The sequence below is a fragment of the Vipera berus genome (assembly GCF_964194415.1).
Source record: "Vipera berus genome assembly, chromosome: Z".
NCBI lineage: Eukaryota > Metazoa > Chordata > Lepidosauria > Squamata > Viperidae > Vipera > Vipera berus.
This window is the reverse complement of record NC_138205.1, coordinates 83,571,486-83,599,037: the sequence shown is the minus strand read 5'-3', so window position 1 is coordinate 83,599,037 and position 27,552 is coordinate 83,571,486. Positions and strand designations below refer to the sequence as shown.

The 27,552-nt window shown below is 36.8% G+C and overlaps 1 protein-coding gene across 1 annotated transcript in view; it reads left to right on the top strand.

The window, feature by feature from the left end:
* The window catches only part of RBMS3 (RNA binding motif single stranded interacting protein 3), a gene marked incomplete at its 3' end in the record, with an annotated part of 509,930 nt that overhangs the window by 425,353 nt on the left and 57,025 nt on the right, over window positions 1-27,552 (top strand). Inside the window, exon 9 of the mRNA XM_081344341.1 lies at window positions 23,704-23,800. Coding sequence (XP_081200467.1) covers window positions 23,704-23,800 — 97 coding nt within the window. The remainder of the gene's footprint in view (window positions 1-23,703; window positions 23,801-27,552) is intronic.

Here is a 27,552-nt window from a genome sequence, read left to right as displayed (position 1 = left end):
ACTTGATACATAAAGAAATGAAAAATATGGATCTGCTATCAGTTCTTGTATTAGATTGTAATCCAGGATTGGTTTTCTGTTTAAATTGAATTCTATGCTAATATTGCAGTTAATGAGATATATTCCTACAATTTAATTAGCCATTCTTCCACTGACAAGATCAATGTTTCCAATAAAAAGCATATAATTTCCTTGCAGCAATTAGCATGAAAACAGTTAATATCAGTATACTTTATAGGAATATATGGTTTGATAATGCTTAATAAAATTATGGTAGGCTGAAATGGAATTTCAGTTTTAAGATTATTTTCATTCTAGTAAACTTCATTTTTCAGAAATATTGAGCTTTATAGCATTTCAACCATATATGGAAAAAACCTAATTAGTTATCTAGACGTGTTTTAGAAAATGTATTATTTCTAGCAATCAAAACTGCAGCAAGTATACAAGTTCATATTGTTACATCTCTCTCATTGCTTTCAAATCCTGCATCCTTTCAATTTTTGTCTTGTTTGGATTTTTAATCATGCTGTAACAATTTTTAAATGAGACCCAGAAAATGTACTGAATGTTTCACTCTAACATGTTCAAATTCAATTCAATATCTCACTTTATTGCTGCAATTCTATACTATGGTTTACTTCAGTTTGCTATACTATTTTTTTGAGAATGCTAAAAGCAAAATGGTTTCCTGAATGAGCTCTGGTGTCTGAGTTCATGGGCCGTCTTAAATCCCCAAAGTAACTGCAGGACTGGCTACTTTATGGTCCAGTAAGCACTTCTAATAAAGTGGAATCATTCCTTTGGCAGAAGAGAGAGATCCTGGCCTTAGGATATGAAAGATAAGTATGGGACTGGGCGAGGGGAAGGGAATGTGATAAACCTCCAAGTTAGATACCGTGCTATCTAACATAGCAAAATGTCCAGAATTTCTTTTCAGGTTTTTTTTGCATAGTGATTACTGTTTTCAGAATATACTTTTAATGAAACTACCATGTATACAAATGGTAAGGGGAAGCCTAGGAATTTTCCTTCCATGCTTGTTTGTTTGCAGATATCTTTTACATCCTGTGTCCATTTCCTCAGAACAAACTAGGTGTTTAGAAGAACTGATATTAATTCCCTACCTCTACTAGTACTGCATGCTGCACCTTCAAAAAGCTAACATAGTGCTAGGCTGCATTAACAGAGGGATAGAATCATGTGATCATGTGAACTGTTAATACCACTTTACAATGCCTTGGTAAGGCCACACTTGGAATACTGCATCCAGTTTTGGTCACCACGATGTAAAAAAGATGTTGAGACTCTAGAAAAAGTACAGAGAAGAGCAACAAATATAATTAGGGGACTGGAACATACAAGGAACGGTTGCTGGAATTGGGTATGTCTAGTTTAATGAAGAGAAGGAAGAGAAGGGACGTGATATCAGTGTTCCAGTAACTCATATCCAATATCCAATATAGCGATGGGTCGGACACGACTTCGTAACTAACAACAATATCTCAGGGGTTGCCACAAAGAAGAGGGAGTCAAGCTATTCTCCAAAGCACCTGAAGGCAGGACAAGAAGCAGTGGATGGAAACTAACCAAAGAGAGAAGCAACCTAGAACTAAGGAGAAACTTCCTGGCAGTTAGAACAAATAATCATTGGAACGACTTGCCTCCAGAAGTTATATATGTTTCAACACTGGCAGTTTTAATGAAGAGATTGGACAACCATTTGTCTGAAATGTTATAGGGTTTCCTGCCTGAGCAGGGGGATGGACTAGAAGACCTCCAAGGTCTCTTCCAACTCGTTGTTGTTGTTATTGTTGTTGTTGTTATTACTACTACTACTACTACTACGATGACTACTACTACTACTTGATTTTTGTCTGTGTTCACAAAATATACTTTATTTTAGCCTGGTATAATTTATACTTCCTGTAACAAGGCATTCTGCCAAACCAGATGACTGGATTAAATAAGTAAGCTGGGCATATAGTGATTAATAAATGCATGGCTGCCTTCTCAGTTGAAATTAGTATTGAAGCCCTATTCACAACTTTAATTCAGGAACTTTCAATGCTGGCTGGACTACATATGGCAGTCTAGTTTGGAGATAGAAAATTTATTTTATATATTAAACTAATTGAATTTAGTTTCTAGCTCATTTTTATTATCCTGGTTCTGTCTACTTTCCCATTTGTTCTATTCCACTTTGTTACTCTTTACCACATGCAATTTTGGGGGGTAAACATTTTATTAATTTTCTAATTTTACAATCATAAATACTTAATAAACAATGTGTTGTCTGGGTCCATTGGTAATTCAGAGGTACATACTAATTTTCTCAGTCTAGTTCCAATACTACACCATCCAGTGCTTCCTTTATCCTCTCTTCTTCCAGTGGTATGTATTTTTCCACACTGGGCAAATACAATTCTTGTTACTGTTAATACATATACAATTAAATATAGACATTTTCATCACATTTTTCTGGTAATATACATAATATTGATAATGTCAGTTTATAATATCTTTTCTAGCCAAAATATATCTCAATTGCATTTGCACTCCATTTCTTCAATCAGTATCCTGTTTTTTCCGCTTTTTTTAAAAAAATGTTTTAATTTCCCATCAATGTTCAAAATATCTCTATCGCTTATAATTTTCTCATAATATATTATATTTGGTTAACCAAAAGCTTCCCTTATTCAAACCCTTTTAGAATTTTCATATTTCCCATCTCATAACAAAATATAATAGTCTAGTTAGAAATCCTAACCAGCAGACAGAGCTGATCAGGAGGAGTTAAATTTGCAAGTATTTGGAACTTTAACTCGGGGAGTATTAATTTTCTCCATACCCTAATTTGATTTTGAAAGGGAAAAGATGGCACCGGAATGTTTTTCTTTTGTTTTTTGAAAGAATAAGGCATGAAGAAAGATATATTTTGCAACAAAGTTTGAATAACATATTGGACTTTTGTGTATTTGAGAGTTTTTAAAGTTTTTAAAGATTTTTCTGGGACTTTATTTATCTTGAAGTGCATAGGGAAAGTGAAAGCGATAAGGGAAAGTGAATTTTAACAAGCGGGGAAATGGCTTCAAGACAGCAGGGAATTCCTGTTGTTCCTAAAAGTTTAATTTCCTCTCCTGTAATACAGCCTGCAGTGCAATCCACATCGAAGCCCAAATCTCCCGCACCTTCTCCCCCACCACCTGCATTTACACTTAAGGATTTGCAGGATGCTTTGAAGCTTCAAGCTCAACAAACAGCTCAACAAATAAAGGAGGAGATGGCTGATCTTTTTGAGAGTAAAAATAGAGAGATGAGAGAAGACATATTGCTCACACTCCAAGGGCTGGCCACACACATTGAACGTTTAGATGATCGTGTGGATGAGGTTGTGGAAAACAGTGCAAAATTAGAAAGTAGAATTGCCACAGTTGAAAATAAAATTGATAGAACGGAGGATGAGGTGACTATCTCACAATATAGAGACCTGGAATTTGCCCTGAGAATAAGAGGATTGAAAGAGAACCCACGTGAAGACTTGAAGGAGGAGGTAGCAAAAGATATAGCTCCTGTTTTGGGATGTGATCCTGAGGAATTATCAAGAGAGGTGGATAAAATATTTAGGCTTAGCTCTTGGATTGTGAGGCAGAAAAATTTACCTAGAGATGTGGTGATTTATTTTTCTAAGAGGTCACTCCGAAATGCAATTATTCAGGCCTTTTATCAATAGAGATTTCAAATTGCAGGTCAGGATATTATAATTTTAAAACAAATACCTCCAAAAATTTTGAGAAAGAGAAAAGATTTTGGTTTCCTGTCTGAGGAGCTTAAAAATTGACAGATTCAGTTCAGATGGGAGATACCTATCGGAATGGTGGTGAATTATGCAGGGACACGATATTGACTTAACACGATTTCAAAGGCAAAAGATTTTTATATTCATGTCCTGAAGGCAGGTTCTCCACAATTTCCACGACTTAAGAGAAAAGAAGAAAAGTTGGAAGATAAACAGCAAACTGAAGGTGCAATGTCATTGGTTGCTGGAGAGGCACAGCAGGCTGAGTCTACTGAACAGTTTTTGGTGTTAAAGGATGATCCAAAGGAACAGAGAATGACACGGGCTGCGCATAAATGTAAACAAAAGGAGCAATTGAAACAGAAGATAGATACTGGTTCTACAATACAAGGTCCTGTTACTACTGAGGCGGTGGGAGGAGCAAGACCGAAGAGATCAACTGAGGATCTTCAGGCATTGTTCTATAGGCTTCAGGTCGCAAAGAATGGTGACAAAGTTTCTGACTTGGAATGTTAATGGCCTAAATTCACCACAAAAAAGAAAGAAAGTATTTCATTACCTGAAGCAACATAAAAATGATATTGTTTGCTTACAAGAAACTCATATTTGTGTGAAAGATCAAAGGTATCTGATTAATTCCCAACTGGGATTACATTTTATTGCATCTGCTCCAGATAAAAAGAGTGGAGTGGTTATCTACTCAAGAAAAGACTTACCAGTTAGATTAATTGAGACTGATATACAAGGAAGATATGTTATTATTGAACTACTGTTACAAGGCAAGAAAGTTCTTATTATTGGATTATATGCACCTAATCAACAGCAAAGAAAGTTTTATAAGCTTTTACATGACAAAATAACTCAATTGGATTATAAATCTGTTATTATGATGGGTGACTGGAATGGTGTTTTGGACTCATGTAAGGATAAGAAGGGATCTTTTAAAAATACCCCTAATCATTCTAAACTGCCTAAAGCCTTTTTTGATTTGAAAGATGATTTGGAATTAAGAGATATTTGGCAGGAGCGAAATTTGGAGGACAGAGACTTTACCTTCTTTTCAGACAGGCATCAATCATTTTCCAGGATTAATTTTTTTTAATTACCAATTATTTTTTTCTAGGGTTAAAAAGGTCAAGATTTTTTCCAGAACACTATTGGATCATATCCTATCTTTCTAGTTATAGTAATACTTTTATTTCTAACAATTATCTATTCTCTTAACCATGTTCAAATATCTATTTAATAATATAATGTTCTATGTAATGGGTTAAAACCTCTATTTTCTTCAGTCTTACTCTAGCTTTCTTCCTTTGTCAAATAACTTTCCAAGACAATGCATTTGAGTCCTCAAGTAGTTCTTCCCCTATTTTTGTATATAAGAAAGGCAATTGATTTTGGAAGAACCCTCAGCCCACTCATATTCATTAAACAACCTCCCTCCTTCTCCAATTTTCCACAGTTCTCCTGTCAGCTTTATCTTCTGTTCAATCAGCTCTTCTTCTTTACCCTCAAATGTGTTCTGAGATCTTGACAAGTAAGATATATTTTCCATTTCCGGTATTATCACTGCATCTTCTAATTCTTTGTTTGTCTGAGTCTGTCTGTTAATTCCTTCCTTTAGGTCTTCCATCTTTGGATCTGCTTCCTCTAATTTTCCTTCTATTTTCTGGGTTACTGATTCCTTCTCTGTAGTCATTTTCTGAATTTGTAAATTTAGATTAGAAAGTTGTTCTTTATCTCCTTTGCATTATTTTTAGTCTTATCATGAACTAAGACATTTGTCTCTTGTATTGATTTCAACATAGAATTTCTTTCTGAGATTCATCAGCATTTTCTTGTTGGTATGTGAAGCTGGGGGTTTTGGAGACAAATGTTAGAGATGGTTTTTTACCATTTATGACTAAGTGCAGAACATTTTGTTTTTGTATGTGGTCTTTATAGTTCAATCTATTTAAAAAGTTTCAATCAATTGTCATTTGAACTCCATATTATCCAGCCAGCCTGCCTGTCCATCCTTAGGCCTCCCCTGAACAAATATAAGCAAAGTCCAGGTTTTTCTGTCCAGTGAAAAACATATCCCTTCTGTCCAGTGAGAAACAATTAAAAGTTATTCATCAATCAAAAGTTTATAGTCCAAAGTGTTCCATCATCTCGATCAGTAATGCCTGTTTCTTCTACAGGGGAATAGTTCCACAACACAGCTCTAAAAGTCAGTTAGTATTTATATTCATAATCCAAGCAGGCCAATTTCAAAATAGTTTATCATCTCTGCCATGCAGATAAGCAGCCCAAGACCTTTTTTTTCTCCCTTCTATAGCTGCAGTCTTCAAAAGTGGAAGTTTCCAAGGACACCTAAGGTCTTATCTGAATCAGGGCTTCAGGCCAAATTTCCTTTAAGCATAATAAATTGTAGTTCCATGGTTTGCCACTGGATGTCATTAATGCCTTTTTCCAGCTTCAAACTTATATTGCAAGCTTTTCAAGTCTCTTTTCTAAAAAAAAGTCTCAAAAGAACTTTTAGTCGCCCAATTTCAAGGCTATATTGATTCCAAACTAATCTTATAATTTTCTCCATTTTCCCCAAGCAGTTTTCCCACGCTTTTCTTTTTCCTGAGGGAATGGGGTAAAATTTCCTTTCCCTCTCTCATCGGGGAGAAGTTTCGCTTTGGGTTTTTTTTTTCCAGGAAAAAGTCTTAAAGCTATAAAGAGAGGGAAAGCCAGTTTCACCCAGTTTCATCCATGTTGCTCAAAAGTTGCTCATTAGTGCTTATTCCTTCAGTTGTCAGCAGCTTCTGACTGGCTATACGAATATAGCCAGTCTTTCCCCCACCAGTTTTGAGGTACTCTCGGATCAAAAGGAAGGGCCACCACCTCTCCACGGTCAATGAGGTTTCCCCCCTTCTTCATTGCCTCTCTGGCGCAACTTTCAAACCTTTTTATGCTCCCCAGCAAGGTGAAATCAAACACAGAAGATGGAACCCCATCTTCCTGTCTCCATTACCCCATGGCGTCAAACTGGAAAGTCACCACATGCAGTTTTTAAATGCATTATAGTGACCATTACACTGAATGTGGTCCTCAAGCCCTAAAGCTTAATAATTTCTGATATATACAGTAGATAAATGCACAGACAAATAGCACCACTGCAGATACTAGATTAGATACTGTCTAATCTAGTTTATAGTCCTAGAATTCCCAGATGTGCTTTGTCCATATCAAAGTACTAATTGCTTAGCTTTTCAGATCTGCCAAAGCTGGCTAGATGCCAAACCTGATCTAAACGGAGGAGGTTTCATGACTCCTCGGGCGGAAAATTTGATGTCTTGGGAATAAAACATTTCACTTTATAAAATGTTTATTATCTGCCTGCCTGTCTCTCTCTCCCTTTCCTTCTCTCTCTCTCTCTCTCTCTCTCTCTCTCTCTCTCTCTCTCTCTCTCTCTCTCTCTCTCTTCTATCTAATCTAATCTATCATCTATCTTTTTCTTACTGCTACATCATGAGCAGCTTTTTGCCTTCTCTTTCAAAAACAAAAGAAAAACAAAATCTCATCCTAAGCCATTATTTCATCCACTATGAAGATTCAGTCTTTGAAATCTTGAAATCAGTTCAAGTGACATGAGGAGGGGGGGGAATCATTTATTTTTCTTCTTCATTAAACTTGTCCTGCATCTGGATAAAATACTTTATCATGACTTTTAAAAAATCCACTATCAAGACTCTTGTGGCCTCATCTGTATAAAGGCATGTTATAGGACTTTTATTTGTAGGGTGTCCTTCCACATGTTCTGCTTTTCCCAGTACAAGGCCTACATACTATTTTGAAAGGTTATGCAATGTAATACATCGTGTAATCACAAACTTGTCCCCAATCTGCTATGAATCAACCTCTACATATAAATTATTTCTGTGCTACAAATTTTAAATAAGTTTAGTATAGGGAATCTGCCCTGCAGAGGATAATAGATCGTTTCTCCTTGTTGTTGTCAGCCATTCAATGGTATCTGACCCTCAGCCACTCTATGGATTAGCACTCTCCATGCTCCTCTGCCTCACACTGCCTCCTTCAGATCTGTCATGGTCATCCCAGTGTCATCTTTTACAGTGTCGAGCCAGTAGTACTAGGACTGTCTCTTCTCCTTTTTCCCCTGATCGTTCCCAGCATGATTAACTTTTCAAAGGAGTCAGCTCCCATGACATGATCAAAGTATGACAGTCTCTGGTTATTTTGGCTTCAAGGAATATTTTTGTGTAATATTTGGTCTAAGACTCCTTTGTTATTTTTGCAGTTCGTTGGATGTGTAATAGTCACCACCAGCATGCAGTTCAGAGGTGTCCATCCTTCTCCTATCTGCCTTTTTCAGAGTCCAAGTTTCACAGCAATAAGTAGCAATTGGAAAGATCATTGCATTAATGATCATTGCATTTGATAGGGCTGCAGTCACCACTTTGGCCAATATTAGAGCCCAGGAAGATGAATTCCTGTATTGTTTCAATGGTCTCATCATCATCATCATCTGCCCTCTGATCTCTATAATTTTTGCAGTTATCACTATCTTTGTTTTCTTGTTGTTAATATGTAGTCCAAATTTTTCACTTTCATCTTTGACTCCAATTTTGTTGGTTTCTTGTATATGATATATTTTTGGACTACTTCAGTGACTATTGTTTTTATTCCTCCCACAGCTCATCTGATTGTCATTCTGTGAAGTTGAATAGTTCAAATCTGTTCTTAACTTCAACTGCAGATTTCTAAATCATGGGTAGTCATTTGCAATACCTGAACTTTACCTTGGCAGGTAACCATTCATGCTCTGAGCCACAATCTGAATCTGGGAATATTTTCACAGTGAAGATAGAACTTTTCCATTTATTTTGCCATAATATGCAATCAGTTTGGTTTTGATGTTATTCATTTCATGAAATCAAAGTATATAGTTGTGTTCATTATGCTTAGCTGTTGTTCATGGCATAGCTGAATCAGATGTTCTCCTACCTCATTCATTCACCAAGGCCAAACTTGTCTGTGATCCCTGTTTCTTCCATTTCTCTCACGTTTGCATTCAAATCTCCAATAATATAGACAATGACTAACTTTGTGTTTGTTTCAGAGTATCCTGAATTTCACTGTACCATTCTTTGATGTTCTCTACTAGTGAGTCCACAGTGGGAGCGTAAATTTGCAGAATTGTCATATTGCAAGGTTTTCCATTGATATGTATTGCCATTATTCTATCAATGACAGTTCAGAAATTTTATATGGTTCATCCTACTTTTTTATGCAGTATGAAATCCACTCTTCTTCTGATGGTATCAGTGCCAAAGTAGTATATGATATGACCATCAGTTGAAGAAGCCACAGCCAGTCCAATGAATTTCACTAATGACTAGTATATCAATGTTGAGCCTATTCATGTCATTCTTAACAATGTTCAGCTTTCGTAGGTTTAAGCCCTGACATTCTATGTTCCTAATTTGAAGATATTTGAACAGTGGAGAAATGTCTTTTCACCGAGAGTTGTGTTAACCCCGTACCAATCGGGCTTTAGGCCCGGGTACAGCACGGAGACGGCATTGGTCGCGCTGGTGAATGATCTCTGGCGGGCTCGGGACAGGGGTTGTTCCTCTGTCCTAGTCCTATTAGACCTCTCAGCGGCTTTCGATACCATCGACCATGGTATCTTACTGCGGCGCCTCAGGGGGTTGGGAGTGGGGGGCACTGTTCTCCAGTGGTTCTCCTCCTACTTCCTGGGACATTTGCAGTCAGTGCTGACAGGAGGGCAGAGGTCGGCCTCGAGGCCTCTCATTTGTGGAGTCCCTCATGGGTCTGTCCTCTTGCCTCTCCTGTTCAACATCTATATGAAGCCGCTGGGTGAGATCATTCGTGGTTTTGGAGTGGGGTATCATCAGTACGCTGATGATAACCAGCTTTTCATCTCTATCCCAAACCACCCCAGTGATGCCCTCGATGTGATGTCCCGTTGCCTAGAGGCGGTTCGGGTCTGGATGGGGAGGAACAGGCTTCAGCTCAATCCCGACAAGACCGAGTGGTTGTACGTTCTGGCATCTCGGGAAATTCAGTCCATTCCATCTTTAACCATGGGGGGTGAGGTGTTACCCCCCGTAGATAGGGCTCACAACTTGGGTGTCCTCTTGGATTCACAGCTCAGTTTGGAAGACCATGTAGGAGCTGTGACCAGGGGGGCTTTTACCCAGGTTCTCCTGGTGCACCAGTTGTGACCCTAATTGGACCGGGATGCCCTGCGTACAGTCACTCATGTGCTTGTGACTTCTCGTATAGACTACTGCAATGCTCTGTACATGGGGCTGCCCTTGAGGACCACTCGGAGGCTTCAGCTGGTGCAGAATGCGGCCGCGCGAGTTGTGATGGGGGTCTCCTGATACTCCCATGTAACACCTCTTCTCCGTGAGCTGCATTGGCTTCCAGTTGCCCTCCGGGTGAGATTCAAGGTGCTGGTGATTACCTATAAAGCCCTAAATGGCATGGGTCCGGGTTACTTACAGGAGCACCTGCTGCCGGCGTCATCTTCCCTTTGTCCTGTGTGCTCTCACAGAGAGGGCCTCCTCAGGGTGCCGTCGGTCAGAGAGTGTCGGCTTGTGGCCCCCAGGGGGAGAGCATTCTCTGTGGGCATGCCAGCCCTTTGGAATCAATTACCGGTTGAGCTCCGGATGGCTCCCAACCTTCGCTCTTTCCGCCGTGATGTGAAAACCTATTTATTTGAACAGGCCAGCCTGGTTTAAGGCTTTGGGGTATTTTTAATTATTTATCATTAGGGCTTAATTAAATTAATTTAATTTTATTTTAACTTTTGTATGTAATGCTTTTATTGCCCTGTACACCACCCTGAGTCCTTCAGGAGAAGGGCGGTATAGAAATTCAATTAATAAATAAATAATAAATAATAATGACTGGGAGGCCATTAGGATTTATTCTATCTGTGTCATGAACGCTCCTGGTACTATGATAGTCACTTTAGTCTTCCTCTGTAGCTTTATTGGTACGTCCTAGCCAGGGGACTCATTGCTCAGTACCATCTTTGAGTCAATCCATAAAATTTTGGGGCAGGGAAAACTGGAGTAGGTCACAGGTCTTTCTCCAGGCCAGAACCATATTGAACAGTATAATAGGCTTGTAGTATTCATCTCCCCACCATGAAGAGGTCGTTTGGGCTTTGGGGAGATCTTTTCTATTAGCTGTCTAATCCCAGAGAATGATCACTCTCAACATTAAATACCTGTAGCAAAAGGGTAAAATATTTTGTTATCTTTTGTGCTATCAGCAGGGCTTTTTTCTCATAGAACGCTCAGAACAGAGTTCTGGCACCTTTTTTGGATGGAACCTTATAGGTTAGGCAAGGCAGGTTGTATGACATGTGTGAGTTCCGGCACTTTTTTCTTTTACAAAAAAAGCAGTGGCTATCATTACTAAACATCAAAGAAGGCATTCTGATCCTGTATCCTTCCACTCACCAGCTCTCATCGCAGATGGAAATCTCACACTGCTTTATTGTTGAGACAAATCAAAGCTTGGAAGTGTGGTGAACTTTTCATTATGTTTACATAGTTTTCTACAGTCTACCATATTGGATAGAAATGTTTTAGTGCTACCATATAAAAGCTTTGGGTATGCTGAAAAACTGATATAATCTTTTTTGATAATATGGACCTACCTATAAAGACAATCTCAATGGCAGTATTATAGTTCATATTATATGTGATTATATTAACTTTCTTATGAGACTTGAACCACACATTTCTGCTGGTTTTCACAGGGACAGAGAGTTGAGTGACTTCATGTAGAGTATCATCAGCTCTAAATCTCTTCTCCAAGTACCCTGATCTTCCCAAAATAGGAAGTTGTATTGATCATATGCTTTGGTGACTCTCCTTAATAATCTCATTGGTTCTCAGGTCTGCTTTTTCCAATAGAGCTATCCAATTCTATATTTGAGATCTACATATACAAAATCTTGCTACCTTTATTATTTAGTAAGACTTGCTAGTTCCAATGAGATGTTTTGAAAATTCTGCTTCAGTAATAAATTGGTAATATTTAAGTATTAAGTTACCCAGGGGATAATATTTTTCCTGTATTTTGCCTTGGCATGTCATGTCAGAAAAAATATTTTGTTTTTATGGGCAAACATCACCTCATTGTGAAGTAACAATAGTAAATATCTTTAAAAGGATAAACTTTTTTTCTGAAATTTGGCTTCTTTTTTAATGTAAAATTAAATGTTAAATATACATCCTTCTGTAAATTGTCATCAGTAATCCTGTAGAAATATAGTTCTCTTATAGACATCTGTAATTCTGTGCAAGGTTTATATGTAAATGAAATATGGCAAATTTTAGTAAGACAATGAATAAAAGTTGCTTAGGGTTTGCAATTTTAAATAAAATAATTTACTTAGATATATGATAAACAATAGTCATAATGTATTCATAAAACTTTCACAGTGTTTATAGACACAATGTTTTTCTCTTTCAATTAATGCCCAGCAAGGTATAAAAATAAATAAAGCACATTTACTCTATGATATTCCCTTTATCTTCCAAATATATAATATTCAGAATATGACCTTCCTTGGTGGAAAGGTTGACAACTATTGCTTCTCAGAGCAGAGATATTTCATGTCAATAACCAACATTTGATTAGTTTCAGGACAAAAAAGCACAGGACAAAAAAGTTTTAAGAATAGTTAAGCTACAATGGATATAAGAAGAAATTTTAACTTCATTCTGACAAATAACAATCAAATATGTTAAATGCCTTCTTTCTAGTATACAAAAATAATCTATGCATGCTTTCTGACTGAGAGTCTACAGCCAACTTTTAGTCAAGAATGCTTGTCAAGCCATATCTAGCTGTAATGGTATAAGTAATTGACTTTGGAACACAGGAGAAAGAGATGCAGAATGGACATGTGAAATAAAAAAAACAGCCAACTCTGCAAAAGTATTGAGGGTGTGGCAAACATCTTAGACGGGAATACCTGGCAGGAAGCTGGCAGGAATAGCCAACACTCCAGAAAATAAGCTAAAGATACAGAAGGATATTGACTTGAACATTGGGCCCTATGTAACAAAAAGAAATTCTATGGTGAAAAAGTAAGATAGACAAGAAAAACCAAATGCGCAGGGATAGTATAGTTGGTACTAATGCACAAGTATAGTATAGTATACACTGTAGGTAGTAATTGTGAGAGGAATCTTGGTGTCCTAGTAGACAATCATTTAAATATGAACCAGCAGTGTGCTGCAGCTGCCTAAAAAGCCAATGCACTAGGCTGCATTAACAGAGGGATAAAATCAAGATCAAGTGAAGCATTAATACCACTTTATAATGCCTTGGTAAGACCACACTTGGAATATTGCTTCCAGTTTTGATCACCACAATGTAAAAAAGATGTTGAGACTCTAGAAAGAGTACAGAGATATAACAACAAAAACAATGAGTTGGAAGAGACCTTGGAGGTCATCTGGTCCATCCCCCTGCTCAGGGAGGAAACCCTACACCATTTCAGACAAATGGCAATGGCAATGGCAATCTCTTCTTAAAAACTTCCAGATTAAGACTGGAGGCTAAAATATATAAAGAATATTTGCTGGAATTAAGTATGCCTAGTTTAATGAAAAGAAGGACTAGAGTTGATATGTTAGCAGTGTTCCAATATTTGAGGGGTTGCCACAAAAAAGAAGTGGTCAACTTATTGTCCAAAGCACATGAAGGCAGGACAAGAAGCAACAGATGGAAACTAATAAAAGAGAGAAGCAACCTACAACTAAGGAGAAATTTCCTGACAATTAGAACAATTAATCAGTGGAACAACCTGCCTCCAGAAGTTATGAATGCTCCAACACTGGAAGTTTTTAAGAACCATTTGTCTGAAATGGTATAGTACTTCATGGAGCAGAGGGTTGACTAGAGCAGGGCTTATCAACCAATGGTATGTGTACCACCAGTTGTACTTTGGCACATGGCAGGTGGTACACGACCCTCCTAGACAAGTGTAGTAGGGGAGGGGAAAGTACTGAAGTGACCCAAGCCTGAGGGAGAGGCAGCTGCAGGTCTGTCAGGGCTCAACAGAAGCCCCAAGAGCACCGGCAACAAAGAAGAGCAACAAAGATGATTAGGGGATTGGAGGCTAAAACATATAAGGAACGGTTGCTGGAACTGGGTATACCTAGTTTAATGAAAAGAAGGATGAGGGGTGATATGATAGCAGTGTTCCAATATCTCAGGGGCTGCCACAAAGAAGAGGGAGTCAAGGTGAACTGAAGAAAAAGGGGAGGAGGAGAGGAGAGGATATAAAAGGAGGTGGTTTTGGCGGGAATGGGAAAAAACAACAGAGAAAGAAAAGGGGGCAGAGAAGAAGCTGTGGAAGGAGAGCTAAGCAGGCAGGGAGGAAAAAGAGACAGGGAAGAAGAAGCTGTTGCTGGAAGAAAAGTTCCCCTGGTTTGTTTTCTCCAACCAGGACAATGCAATCAGCACTGATGAAATGAAAAGCCGGGAGATGAGCATGTCAGAAAGGAGGTTTGTTTATTTCAGAAGCCAGTGGGTTCCCGGTCAACTAGCAGCTTGAATTAATTATCATAAGGACTTTTATACAGTTTTTACAGTGTTTTGTAATTTGGAGGCTCGGTTTGTGTGCTTTGGTTATTGGAATATTTTAGTCTGTTTCACAAAGGCTAGCAATGAGTCTGATGTGTTGCCTTCTGTAGGTTTAATCCCTTTAAACAAATGTAATTAGTTTTACCCCCTTATCTTGAGTCTGTCTATGGCTTTTAACAAGTTTTCTTTGTAGGTAAACAGGCTTACAGAAGTACAGGCAGGATTTTGAAGAGGCAGAGGATCTAGAGATCAAATTGCTAACATACACTGGATCATGGAGAAAGCTAGAGAGTTCCAGAAAAACATCTACTTCTGCTTCATTGACTATGCTAAAGCCTTTGATTGTGTGGATCATAACAAACTGTGGCAAGTCCTTAAAGAGATGGGCGTACCAGACCATCTTATTTGTCTCTTGAGAAACCTATATGCGGACCAAGAAGCAACAGTGAGAACTGGACACGGAACCACTGATTGGTTCAAAACTGGGAAAGGAGTCTGGCAAGGCTGTATACTGTCGCCTTGCCTATTTAACTTATATGCAGAGCACATCATGAGAAAGGCAGGGCTAGATGAATCAAAAGTTGGAATTAAGATTGCCAGAAGAAACATCAACAACCTAAGATATGCAGATGATACCACTCTAATGGCAGAAAGTGAAGAGGAACTAAAGAGCCTTTTGTTGCGAGTGAAGAAGGAGAGTGCAAAACTTGGGTTGAAACTAAACATTAAGAAAACCAAGATCATGGCATCCAGCCCTCTCAATTCCTGGTAAATAGATGGGGAAGAAATGGAGGTAGTGACAGATTTTATTTTCCTGGGCTCCAAGATCACTGCAGATGGGGACTGTAGCCAAGAAATTAAAAGACGCTTGCTCCTTGGGAGGAAAGCCATGGCAAATCTAGACAGCACACTAAAAAGCAGAGACATCACCCTGTCAACAAAAGTGCATATAGTCAAGGCTATGGTCTTCCCAGTTGCAATGTATGGCAGTGAAAGTTGGACCATAAGAAAGGCTGAGCGCCAAAGAATTGAAGCCTTTGAACTATGGTGCTGGAGAAGACTCCTGCGAGTCCCTTGGACTGCAAGGCGATCAAACCGGTCAGTCCTAGAGGAGATAACCCTGACTGCTCTTTAGAAGGCCAGATCCTGAAGCTAAAACTCAAATACTTTGGCCACCTAATGAGAAGGAAGGACTCACTGGAGAAGAGTCTAATGCTGGGAAAGATTGAGGGCAATAGAAGAAAGGGACGACAGAGAATGAGGTGGCTGGATGGAGTCACTGAAGCAGTAGGCGTGAGCTTAAATGGACTCCAGAAGATGGTAGAGGACAGGAAGGCCTGGAGGAACGTTGTCCATAGGGTCGCGATGAGTCGGACACGACTTCGCAACTAACAACAACAAACAGGCTTAATTTAAGGTTATCGCTTTTCGCAATTGCTGGAGCCTTTTAGGTTCCAGTTGCTACTGAGACATGCCTGAGGCAGCTTAAAGGGGAAAAAAACGTAGTCAGTGTTTCTTTATTCTGGGAGGCTTTTGTGAGCCTTTCTTGCTTTGTACTTGATTCCTGTATCTTTAGGGTTACAGTGAAGGGACTGGAGGGGGTGCATTCTTACTACACTGTGGAGGGAGAGGTCAGAAGGCAGGGAGGAAGAAGAGGAAAGGGAGTGAGGAAGAAGGGCCTACCATCAGCTGGTAGTGGTGCATATTAATAAATATGGATAAATTCATCATACATTTGTCAGTGCAAAGGGAAATTGATTCAGCCAAGGAATCACCAAAGAAGCTAAAATTGGTACTTTTTTCCTTTTTTTCTACAGTTTGTAATATTTTATTAGATTATAGACTAAAATACAAAAATACAAAAGCAAATAGTAGGACACAGCGGGGGGGGGAAGGGGGGAAGTGAGGGAGAGAAGGGAAAAATAACAGACTTCCTCTTTTGCAGTAGAAGGAAGCATTAGCATTGAACCTCGACTTTTTACTTTTCCACAATATTATAAACTAGCCATTTCTATAACAACAAATGAATCTAAGCAGTAAAACCCAAAATCCCCCTCCCTTTTTTTTAGTCAGCAAGTTTTTGACACCTTGCTAAGCACTGGTGGTACTCAAATATTGTCATGTCCTAAAAGTGGTACAATCTGTGAAAAGGTTGAAAAGGCCTGGGCTAGAAGACCTCCAATATCTGTTCCAACTCTGTTATTCTGTTCTGTTCTGGGACCTACTTAGTAACTTGAATTGTAAAGTGAGGGGGAAATAGGTACTTTAAGACTCGGAAGGTGCTATTAATGTAATTTTACAAAGCTCTTGGGCTTTGAAACGGAGATGAGCACCGGCCCCTAGAGTTAGAAACGACTAGCGCGCATGTGCAGGGGAACCTTTACCTTTACCTTACAATTAAATCAGAACTAGTACTTTTGGATGTGCTTATCTGGACTATCTTGCAATGCTGACATAAGCTGAGTGTCTTAAAATACATGTTTATACTTTTTAGTAAGTCTAATAGAAATCTGAGAGATTTTAGAACCAGCAGAATGTTTATGTTGGCACAAGGAAGTGATGCTTATGGATTTCTCCCATTCTATTAAATCTCCTGTGATTCTTGGAAAACTTTGCAGTTTGCAGGATCCCTTCAGCTTATAATGGAAGATTTTGATGAAAAGAGAATGGGCAAAATTAATTATTAACACTTTTTTTCATCAAACCACCATCAGTGGAATTTTTCTTAATATTCCTGCTGGCCCAAAGACATTGGATTCAATTGTAATTGAATTGAAATATGGCAATTTTAATATATAGTTTATATACATATTATCATAATTGTGCATCATTGATAAGTGTTTATAATAGATTGGAAAAAATGTGTGGATGTGATTTCTTTTTATGTTGAAGTGATTATTAGAGGAAATGATAATTAGGGTGGAAATTAGTTGGGGATGCAGTTGTAGAATTGAGTTGACCAATGTTTTTCAATTTTTTTCAAATATGGTATTAATATATATGGACACAAACTCCCAGAATTCTCACACAGTATGTCCACACTTATTAAAATTGCCAGGTTTAAATAATAGAGCAAAAGATAAAAGTGAAAATGGAGGAAAAGTAATTATGATTCAGTTGCAATAACTAAAGTAGGCATGCTTAGGAACATGGATCTACAAATCAGTAAAAATCCTAGGATACAAGAAAGCTGGAAATGAAATCTTTCCACCTCTGAAATTTGCAAAAATAATAAAACGGTGCAGTGTCAGACTTCTCTTTTTTAAAAAAGAAAAGGCACGGAGAAAAGTAGGAGGCTCAAAGGAGGAAAACATAGTGTGTGTATGAGATAGAGACCCAATTGGACAAGGTTTTTGTTCTGTGCGCTCCCACAGAGAGGGCCTCCTCAGGGTGCCGCTGGTCAGAGAGTGCCGGCTGGCGGCCCCCAGGGGGAGAGCATTCTCTGTGGGCGCGCCAGCCCTTTGGAATCAATTACCGGTTGAGCTCCGGATGGCTCCTGACCTTCGTTCTTTCCGCAGTGATCTGAAAACTTACTTATTTGAACAAGCCGGCCTGGTCTAATGGGTTTGGGGTATTTTATTTAGTATTTTTAATTATTTATTGTAATGGGCTAGCTCTATTTAATCTTATTTTTAACTTTTGTATATTGTATTTTTATTGTATTTTTATTGCCCTGTACACCGCCCTGAGTCCTTCGGGAGAAGGGTGGTATAGAAATTAAATAAATAAATAAATAAATAAATAAATAAATAAATAAATAAATAAATAAATAAAGTGCACTATTCAAAGTGAACATAAGTGCATGAGATGTCATAATATGGGGGGGGACTAAAGTAGATCAGCAAAAGTGGTCAAGTAGATTTGTATTTGCTTAACTTAAGAAGCATGTTTTTAGCAACCTAGAGCTGTGTTTCTCAAGAGGAGCCCATGGAGGTCTTCAGTTTCATAAGAAGTCACTAAAAATTGCAAGAAAGATTATATAATAAGCTTTTTTAAAACTTTGTGTGCCACACCATGCTAGTGCTTGCAGTGGCGGGAATTTTTACACGCTGTGACTTGGCTGCTGGCCTGCCCCTTTGTTGTTGTTATAAAATTTGTAAAATGTGGATTGCATCTGAAGTGCTATGTCTTGTGAAGCTTTCATATTTTTTGTTATTTTTATGCAGGGGATCTCTGAGACCTGTAAATTATTTCAGGGATTCTTCCAGGGTAAAACGAACTGACCTAGAAAGTAAAATATCAACATCAATATAATTGAAACCATTAAAGAAAATCAAAAAGGCACAGTTGTTATTTGGTTAATTAAAAGTAAGGCAAATACAAGCAAAAAGGGTTGTTGCACATGTTTAAACACACCACACACATACAGAGACATATTACTATAATTGAAAAGCTACTTTTTAGTGCATGCACCTAGTTTTGGTTGATATATTTAAAAATAGTGAATCTTTACAATCTTAATAATCAGAATATAATTATATAAACCACAATCTGAAATCATAGGTGCCAACTGGTGTTGGCCTTCATACACATCAGATTTTTCCCAAGAATGTGTTGATGTAGTTTATGTGCGAATCCAAGCAGTGTGGCCTTTTGAAACTGAGAGATGGAAATTTTGTCAATGAATACATTTTCTAAGCATTATGCAAAAAAATTTGGTATGGCACCCAGCAGGATCATCATGGTGGATTCATGCCCTAATCTTTCAGCTTTGATTTTCAGATCTTGACACTTCACAATCTTCTCCAATTCTCTCTCTTCGTTCTGATATCCCCTGACATTGCCACATAAATTATCCACATTTTTTTTAAATAAAGAAGTATATTTGTAGCTCAGGTTTGAAATGCCCCCTGAGCTTGGTTTTCTTGCTGACATTTCATTACCCAAATTAGGTGACATCATCAATGCAGTGATGTTGTTGTTTATTTATTTTATTATGAAATTTATTTATAACCCATCTTGTATCCAACAACACTGTGCACCTTACAACATAAAAAAAATATGACCACCAGGTTTGCTTAATGAGTGCTGCAAAAATCTTACAGGGAAGTATTGCAACATCCTAGGAAGTAAGAAGTATTTTGAAAAGACTTTTGAACTAGTCACTAAAAGAGCCAGATGGAAGAGAGGACACAATAACAACAATTAATAACTTTTTTTATTTTTTTTTTATTTTTTATTTATCTATCATCTATCTATCTATCTATCTATCTATCTATCTATCTATCTATCTATCTATCTATCTATCTATCTATCTATCTATCTATCTATCTACCTACCTATCTATCTATCTATTAACATTAAATATATGGAAATATAATTAATATATAGAAAAAACAATAAAGCTGGTTTTAAGTCCCATTAAAGGTTCAAACAAGGACAAGTTATGAAGCTTTTTAATTTCACTCTAAAAACCTTATAATAATAGGCATGATAACAAGGAAAGGCCTTAGTTTGTCTCTGTGTCTCTGTCTCTCTCTCTGTGTATGTATGTGAGAGAGTGAGTAAGAGAATATAATAAGGAAATTGTATATAGCAATTAATTTATATAGTAATTAATTTCTTGTTGAATTTTATTAAAACACTTTTATAGCAGTTTCAGAATATGAGAAAAATAGAAATCCATCTTTACTTCATCTTTGTGGCTAATTATATTATTTTTTATGGCTTGATATATTCCAGGTTGCTTGTCTTCAGTTCATAAAAAATATTTGATTTTCCACTACAGAATTTCACAGAGAATATTAATTTTGTTAATTAATACAGCTGTCCTGATTTTACAATTATTTTTATATTTATAATAGATATGTATTTTAATTAATTAATTTAATTAATTAATTAATTGAGATTGGCTCAGCCAATCTCAATGTATACATGGTTGTACTTTGACAATAAAGGTTCATTCATTCATTCATTCATTCATTTATGAAATTTATTTGCCAGCCATCTCACTGTACAGGAATCTCTGAGATGCTTATGTCATAAACAACATATAAAGCAATTATAAATATAAAAGTGAATTAAAATTACAAAAATTAAAATAAACTAAAAAAACAGGAAAGTTGAGGAAAGAAGTGAAGTGCCTCTCTATTAGTGTATCAGCTACCTCCAACCAGCAGTTTCTTCCTGGACCCCATGCCAGCCAGTCTAGCTAGGTTTTATGGACTGTCCTAAAGGCCTAAAGAGGGGGCAGATCTTACCTCTTTTGGCAAGATGTTCCAGAGAGTAGGAGCTATGACAGAAAAGACTCTTCTGCTAGATTACACCAACCAAAATTCCTTGACTGATGTTGTCCACAATAGGCCCCTTCTGTCTGCACAAGTGAGGTGGGCCAATCAGTTCCACAATAATAAGAGGCTTTAAAGGTAATAACCAACATCTTGAATTACACCCAGAAGCAAATCGATGGTCAGTTCAGCTTATGTAATACTGGTACTACATGTGCCATCCTAAACTTTCTGAATACTGGATTATGGACCAATTTAGCTTCTGAAAGCTCTTCAAGAGTAGCTCCATGTACAGCACATTGCAATAATTCAAGTGCGAAATGATTGGCAAGTGAGTAACTGAGTGCAAGGTCTCTCGATTCAGAAAAAGGCAATTGGTGAAATATACAAAGTTGTGCGAAGGCTCTCCTAGCCACAACTGCAACCTGCTCTTTGAGCAGGAGTTGTGAGTCTAGGAAAAACCCCAGGATGCACATGTGGTAGTACCACCCCTTGCAGAATTAGAGATGATAAGCCTCTGGAGCCCAAGCTCTGCATTCTGTCTTACCAGGGTTGAGTTGAAGCCTATTGTCCCTTATCCAGGCCCTCACAGCCTTCAAGCATCACAAAAGGGCAGCCCAGCATCACTTGAGTCACCAGGGGTGGATATATAAAGCTAGTTATCATCAGCATATTGAGGATATCTCATCCCATGGTGTCAGATGATCTCACCCAATGATTTCCTCTAGATGTTAAAAAAGAGTGGGGAGACTACTGAGCCCTATGGCACCCAACAAAGAAGTGACTGTGGGCTGGACCTCTCACCCCATATTAACACCAATTGGAATGACCACAGAGAAAGGAACTGAACCAGTCCAGTACTACACTAACCAGTCCAAAATCTCTTGGCCAGTCCAAAAGAATATCAAGGTTGATAGTATTGAAAGTAAGATTAATTTTAGGCTGTTCAAGCTTCTTCTCTGATTCAATTTATAATGATATCTGCTTTAGAAATTTTACCAATGTTTTTACCAGTCTTGAAATTAGCTCTTTATTAATTAGTAATAATATTACCAAGCTATTCTGAAATGTTACACTTTTACTTAAAGACTACATTCATATATAATGTCTAAACCACTTTTTTTCTTTCTGAGAACACTAATTTTTAAAAGTAACCTATACAATAAATTTCCTCTTACATATATATTTTTAATTCTGTTATTATGTGCATAATTAGTTCATTTTTAGTTTATTTCTCATCACTTTCATCTTAGAAATTGATCTTTCACCAGCATTATTGCAAAACAGAAGCATTTTAAGACCCAAGTTTTTGAATGAAAGGCAATTTTTTTATTACAGTGAAAAATATTCACTACTGCAATAATTTTTTAAGAATGCTTCCCCTGTATTTTGGAGACTGAATTTGAGTTTGGCTTAGTTTGAATCCATGGCTTTAATTACCTTTAAACTGGTTAATATTATTATTTATTCTAATGCGTTCAAAAACTAATGATTTTTAGTTATTAGGAAATTTAATCAATTACATTAATCATGAATAGAGTTTGTCAGAATTGCATGGGACACTTTAAAAAATATAGTTAAATTATCAGTAATTAAATTAATCTAAAGAGTAGAATGGTGATAAAGTCAGAATTTTTATTAATTACAGAATTGTAATTATCCATGTAATTATTCAGTATGTCAGTAAATCATAATGCTATTCATTTTGTGGCACAGAATTTTTTTGTTCCTTTTAAGTTTCCAAAGCAATTAATTAGCATCAAGTTAATTTGTCAACAAATTATCACCTGTTACCTAGTTCCAACGTTACACCATTCTCATTTCTGCATATATCTCTCTCATCTGTCCTGTTTTGAGGTAAATATGTAACTGCAGACTTAGTAATTAAGGCTTCATCTGGCCTTAATTGCTACTACAGCTTTATGGGGGAAAAGTAAACCTCTCATTCCCAGATATTGATGAAGCCTTTAAAAAAAATCAAGGAAGACAAAATCTGCCCATTTTCATTCATATTTTCTCATTTTACCATCAGCAGTATAGTGTTCACATTGACTCATTTCTTCAACCATCTCAAAATTCAACAAAAGAAAACCAAAAAAGACAGCACAATAGTTAATACAATTGATTATGTTCAATGATTTTAACATTAACTTTGATAATACCTTTTACTGTGTACACTTTTTTATGAACTGTTCATAAAAAAACAGTATTTATTTTTTAAATATGGATGTTGTTCCTTAATACGCACATTTTAATTACTGCTTCCAGAAATAAAGCCTACAAAATCCCTTAAAAGAGTAGGGGTTAGCCCTTGGGTTTTTTTTAACTGTGATTCAAGGCTGATATAATAAGACTAGGATAAAATATTGTCTTGATTGTACAGCTGTGGTTGCCATATTGTTTTTCTTTTTCATAACCACCTCTTCATCATCCTATAGCAGATATCCCTGATTTCTCATATCCACTGAATATGGATTATAAATCCATGAAAAGACAGTATATATTCTTATGTTCCTATTTCAAACAGACCTTTTCCCTTCTAAAAAGGGACTGTGTACCATTGCAATATGAAGGATTGTGTACCAAATACAATAAACATAAATTTTATGAAAAATATTAGCCTTATTACCAAGGCTAATGTGAAATAAAGAAGATGAGGATCTTATTTCAACTTTATTTTGGTTAGTCTTTGACTTCATAGTTAGTTAGAAATCTGAGTAAATCAAGTTTTTAATTAAACTCTCCCAGTGTCTTGATCATAGTTCAAAAATTAGCCCAGTGTTATTTTATTTTTTAAAAAAATGCATATTGCTAATGAAAAGGCAGGAGCATAAATGGGTGATTCCCATTTACTACTTTATTTTGTTAATTTATCTGATTTATATCCCACCATTCTCTTCTAATCAATATTCCACAAGGTTAAAAATAATTAGAGAATACAGATACATTTATTTTCAGTTAGTAGTAGTTTATGAAGCAGTCCATGTCAGTCCATTACCTCTTTTTTCTTTTTCTTCCTTTTTTTTGTTTCGTTTGCAGATTTTATTCCTCACCGTACAGTATTGCTACAAACCGCATGATTCCACAGACATCTATCACGCCATTCATTGCTGCTTCCCCTGTCTCCACATATCAGGTATGTTTGAATCGCCTCATATTCCCCTAAGTCAGTATCTGTGACCTGAATATCAATGGATGATAAATATATACGACATGTAGTCCAGACCTGCACATTAGGTTTTCTATTTAGTAGCAGTTAAAAATGAGAGTTATTTACAATTCTTGATGTATTCTGGTTGTGGCAGTTTACGTAAAGTAAGAAGAAAACAATTGTTAGTACAAACCCAAGGATTTATATGTTTAATTTTCAGACATCATTGTTCTAATTATCATATTAGAGTAAGAATTCCTTTAACCTGTTGTTAAAAATTACCACATATATTATCTCAGAAACTTACACTGATACTTCCATAAATTAAGTTTTCAGTTTACATAATCTAAGTGTATCTTTTAAACAAGAAGTGATGGTCAGAAAGAAAAGTAACACTGGCAATATTGCTATTAGATAGTCAGGTAATAAAATGTCTATAAGCAAATAACCAACCTTAGAAAGCAACAAGGACCTCCCAGTTAAAAACAGATCAGAAAAGAGCTGGAAGTGACCTTGACAATAGAATAGAATACAACTGGAAGAGACCTTGGGGTCTTCTTGTCCAGCCTCCTGCTTATTATTATTGTTGTTGTTGTTGTTGTTGTTGTTGTTGTTGTTATTATTATTATTATTATTATTATTATTATTATTATTATTATTATTATTATTATTATTATTATTATTATTATTCCCACAGTCAGCCAGATGTTCAGAATGGATTTGGCATTTTTGTCTACCTATTGAGTCCTTACCAAGGACCTGAGATAGGCAGATATGGATGTTTGATGGTATTATAGATATTGTTGCAGGATGGTAGCAGTTCCTAGTAAGGCTGACTTTTGCAATTGACTAATGGCGAATTTGTCAATGCCAATGGTGTTCAAGTGGTTTTGGGATTGCACCCATGGCGCCTATTACTATTGGTACTATCCTTGCTTGCCTTTGCCACAGTCTTTCTATTTGTATTTATAGGTCTTTGTATTTTGTTATCTTCTGCAGTTTTTTCTCATTTATTCTGCTGTCTCCAGGCACTGCCACATCCACTATCCAGACTTTTTTGTCTTTCTTATCGACAGTTGTTAAGTCCAGGGTGTTATGTTGCAGGTGCTTGTCTGTTTGAATTCTGAAGTCCCAGAGCAGTTTAACTTTATCATTTTCTATGACTTTCTTCTATTATTATTATTATTATTATTATTATTATTATTATTATTATTATTATTATTATTATTATTATTATTATTATTATTATTATTAAACTTTTATTCATTAAACATGAAACTCAGTCAACTGAACACTCAAATTTACTGGCACTAATGGTTGACACGGGTTGCTGCCAGCATCCTAGGTATCAACCAGATATCTCCTTAAAATGTAAGATGTTCCAAGTAGTGCAGTTTTTTGTAGCTTTGCTGGAGGTATTGCAGGAAGCTGCAATTTCTTGATGTATTTTGCAACATTTTTGGACATAGTTCCCAGTGCCCTGATGACAGTGGGTATCACTGTTACACATTTCATCCATAATCGTGCAGTTTTAATGGCCAGGTTGCGATATTTCGTAATTTTTTCCAGTTCTTTTTCTTCGACTCTGGCATCTCCTGGTACAGTGATATGAATCAGCTGTATGCTTCGGTTCTCTACAACCGCAATATCTGGCATGTTGTGTTCCAAATGGAGATTGGCTGGTGGCCCCCAGGGGGAGGGCCTTCTCTGTGGGCGCTCCGGCTTTATGGAACCAGCTGCCGGTCAAGCTCCGGACGGCACTGGACCTTCGCTCCTTCCGACGCGGTCTGAAGACCCACTTATTTGAACAAGCTGGCCTGGCCTGATGGGGGATGTTAGGGTTTTTAATGGGGTTTTTATACTGTTATTGTTTTTATCTGGGCGATTATTTAATTCCTTTTAATTTTTGTATTCTCTATTTATATATGCCCTGTTCACCACCCTGAGTCCTTCGGGAGAAGGGCGGTATACAAATTTAATAAAAGTAAAGTAAAGTAAAGATCTGTCTGTATTCGGAAGTCCCACAAGATCTTCACCCTCTCATTCTCGACAACTTTTTCCACCCTATGTTCCCATGACTTTTTGGATACAGGCAAGTCACATTTTGTACATAATGCCCAGTGGATTAATTTAGCAACTAGCTTTGTAATCAGTTTGTGCAATTTTGCTGCACTCACATATTAAATGTGAAACAATTTCAACTTTGTCGTTGCAAAGTCGGCAATTTGGATTTTCAGTAGATTTTTGTATCTTCACTTTCATGGCATTAGTTTGTAGTGCTTGTTCTTGAGCAGCCAGTATTAAGCCTTCCGTTTCTTTTTTGATAGTTCCCATCTTAAGCCATGCCCATGTCAAGTTGTTATCACATTTTCCTTCAATGTTTTTCAAATGTTGTCCATGCAAAGCTTTGGTTTTCTATCTATTTAATCTGTCATCCAGCCGTTTTTTCTTATATTCTGCCTTTGTTTCTGTTATTTTGATAATGCTCTGTTTTCAGAGCCTGCAGCAATTTTTCTGTACTTTGATTCATATAGTCATTCAAACTTCATTTTTCTTCTTCTACAGTTTGGTGGATTTGCAGTAGCCCTCTGTCCCCTATTCTTGGCAGGTACAACCTGTCGATGTGACTTCGTGGATATAGAGCATGGTGCATGTTCAAAAGTTTACGCGTTTTCCGGTCTAGGTGTTCCAATTCAGCCAATGTCCAGTTGATAATTCCGGCTGGATAGCGTATCACTGGGACTGCTCATGTATTAATGGCTTTAATTATATTTCCAGCATTCAGCTTTGATTTTAGTATTTTGCGGACTCTTCTAATGTATTCCTTTTGTGTTGACTCTTTGACTTTTCCATTCAAGATGTTATCTGCTTCCAATATGCCTAGGTATTTGTAACCATCATCCTTTGCTAGTGCTTTCATAATACTTCCATTTCCCAGTTCTATTCCTTCTATTTTTCCCATTTTTCCTCGATGCATGGATAATATAGCACATTTTCCAAGTCCAAAGTCCATTCTGATGTCGCTGCTAAACAGCTGAACTGCTTTGAGTATTGATTCAAGTTCAGTGTGGCCTTTCGCATACAGTTTTAAGTCATCCATGTATAGTAGATGGTTTATCTTGCCATGCTGGCTTGAGATGTGGTATCCCAGTTTTGTGTTTCATAATATTATTGTCAATGGAATTAATGCGATGTTGAACAGTAGTGGTGAAAGTGAGTCCCCTTGGATATTATTATTATTATTATTATTATTATTATTATTATTATTATTATTATTATTATTATTATTATTATTATTATTATTATTATTATTATTATGCCCCAATTTGTTATCATTGCTGTTAGATATTTGTCTTATAGTTGCTGCTCTGTAAAGTGAGCAATAGTTGCAGAAGAATTTAAAGCAAACAGTGACTTTGGTTTTGTGACCTCTTATATATTTATGTTAGATTAGATAGTCTAAAGCCTATTGATGCCTGATTTTATTATTTACTGGTCTTTCTGAGCTTGATTAAGCCTCTTTGTTGTCTGAAAGGACAGTAGCATTAGTAAACAGGATCTCATAAACTGCGAAAATAGGATTATTCTTAATGGGGAGAATTGCAAAAAGTTCAGGATTATTCGAAAATACATTTCTTTGATTTTTGAACTGGTTTTAATTTGAAATTTACTTATCAAAATGGGACCTGTATATTTCTTCCTCATGAGATTGCTATTTATTATAAAATAGGAGACAG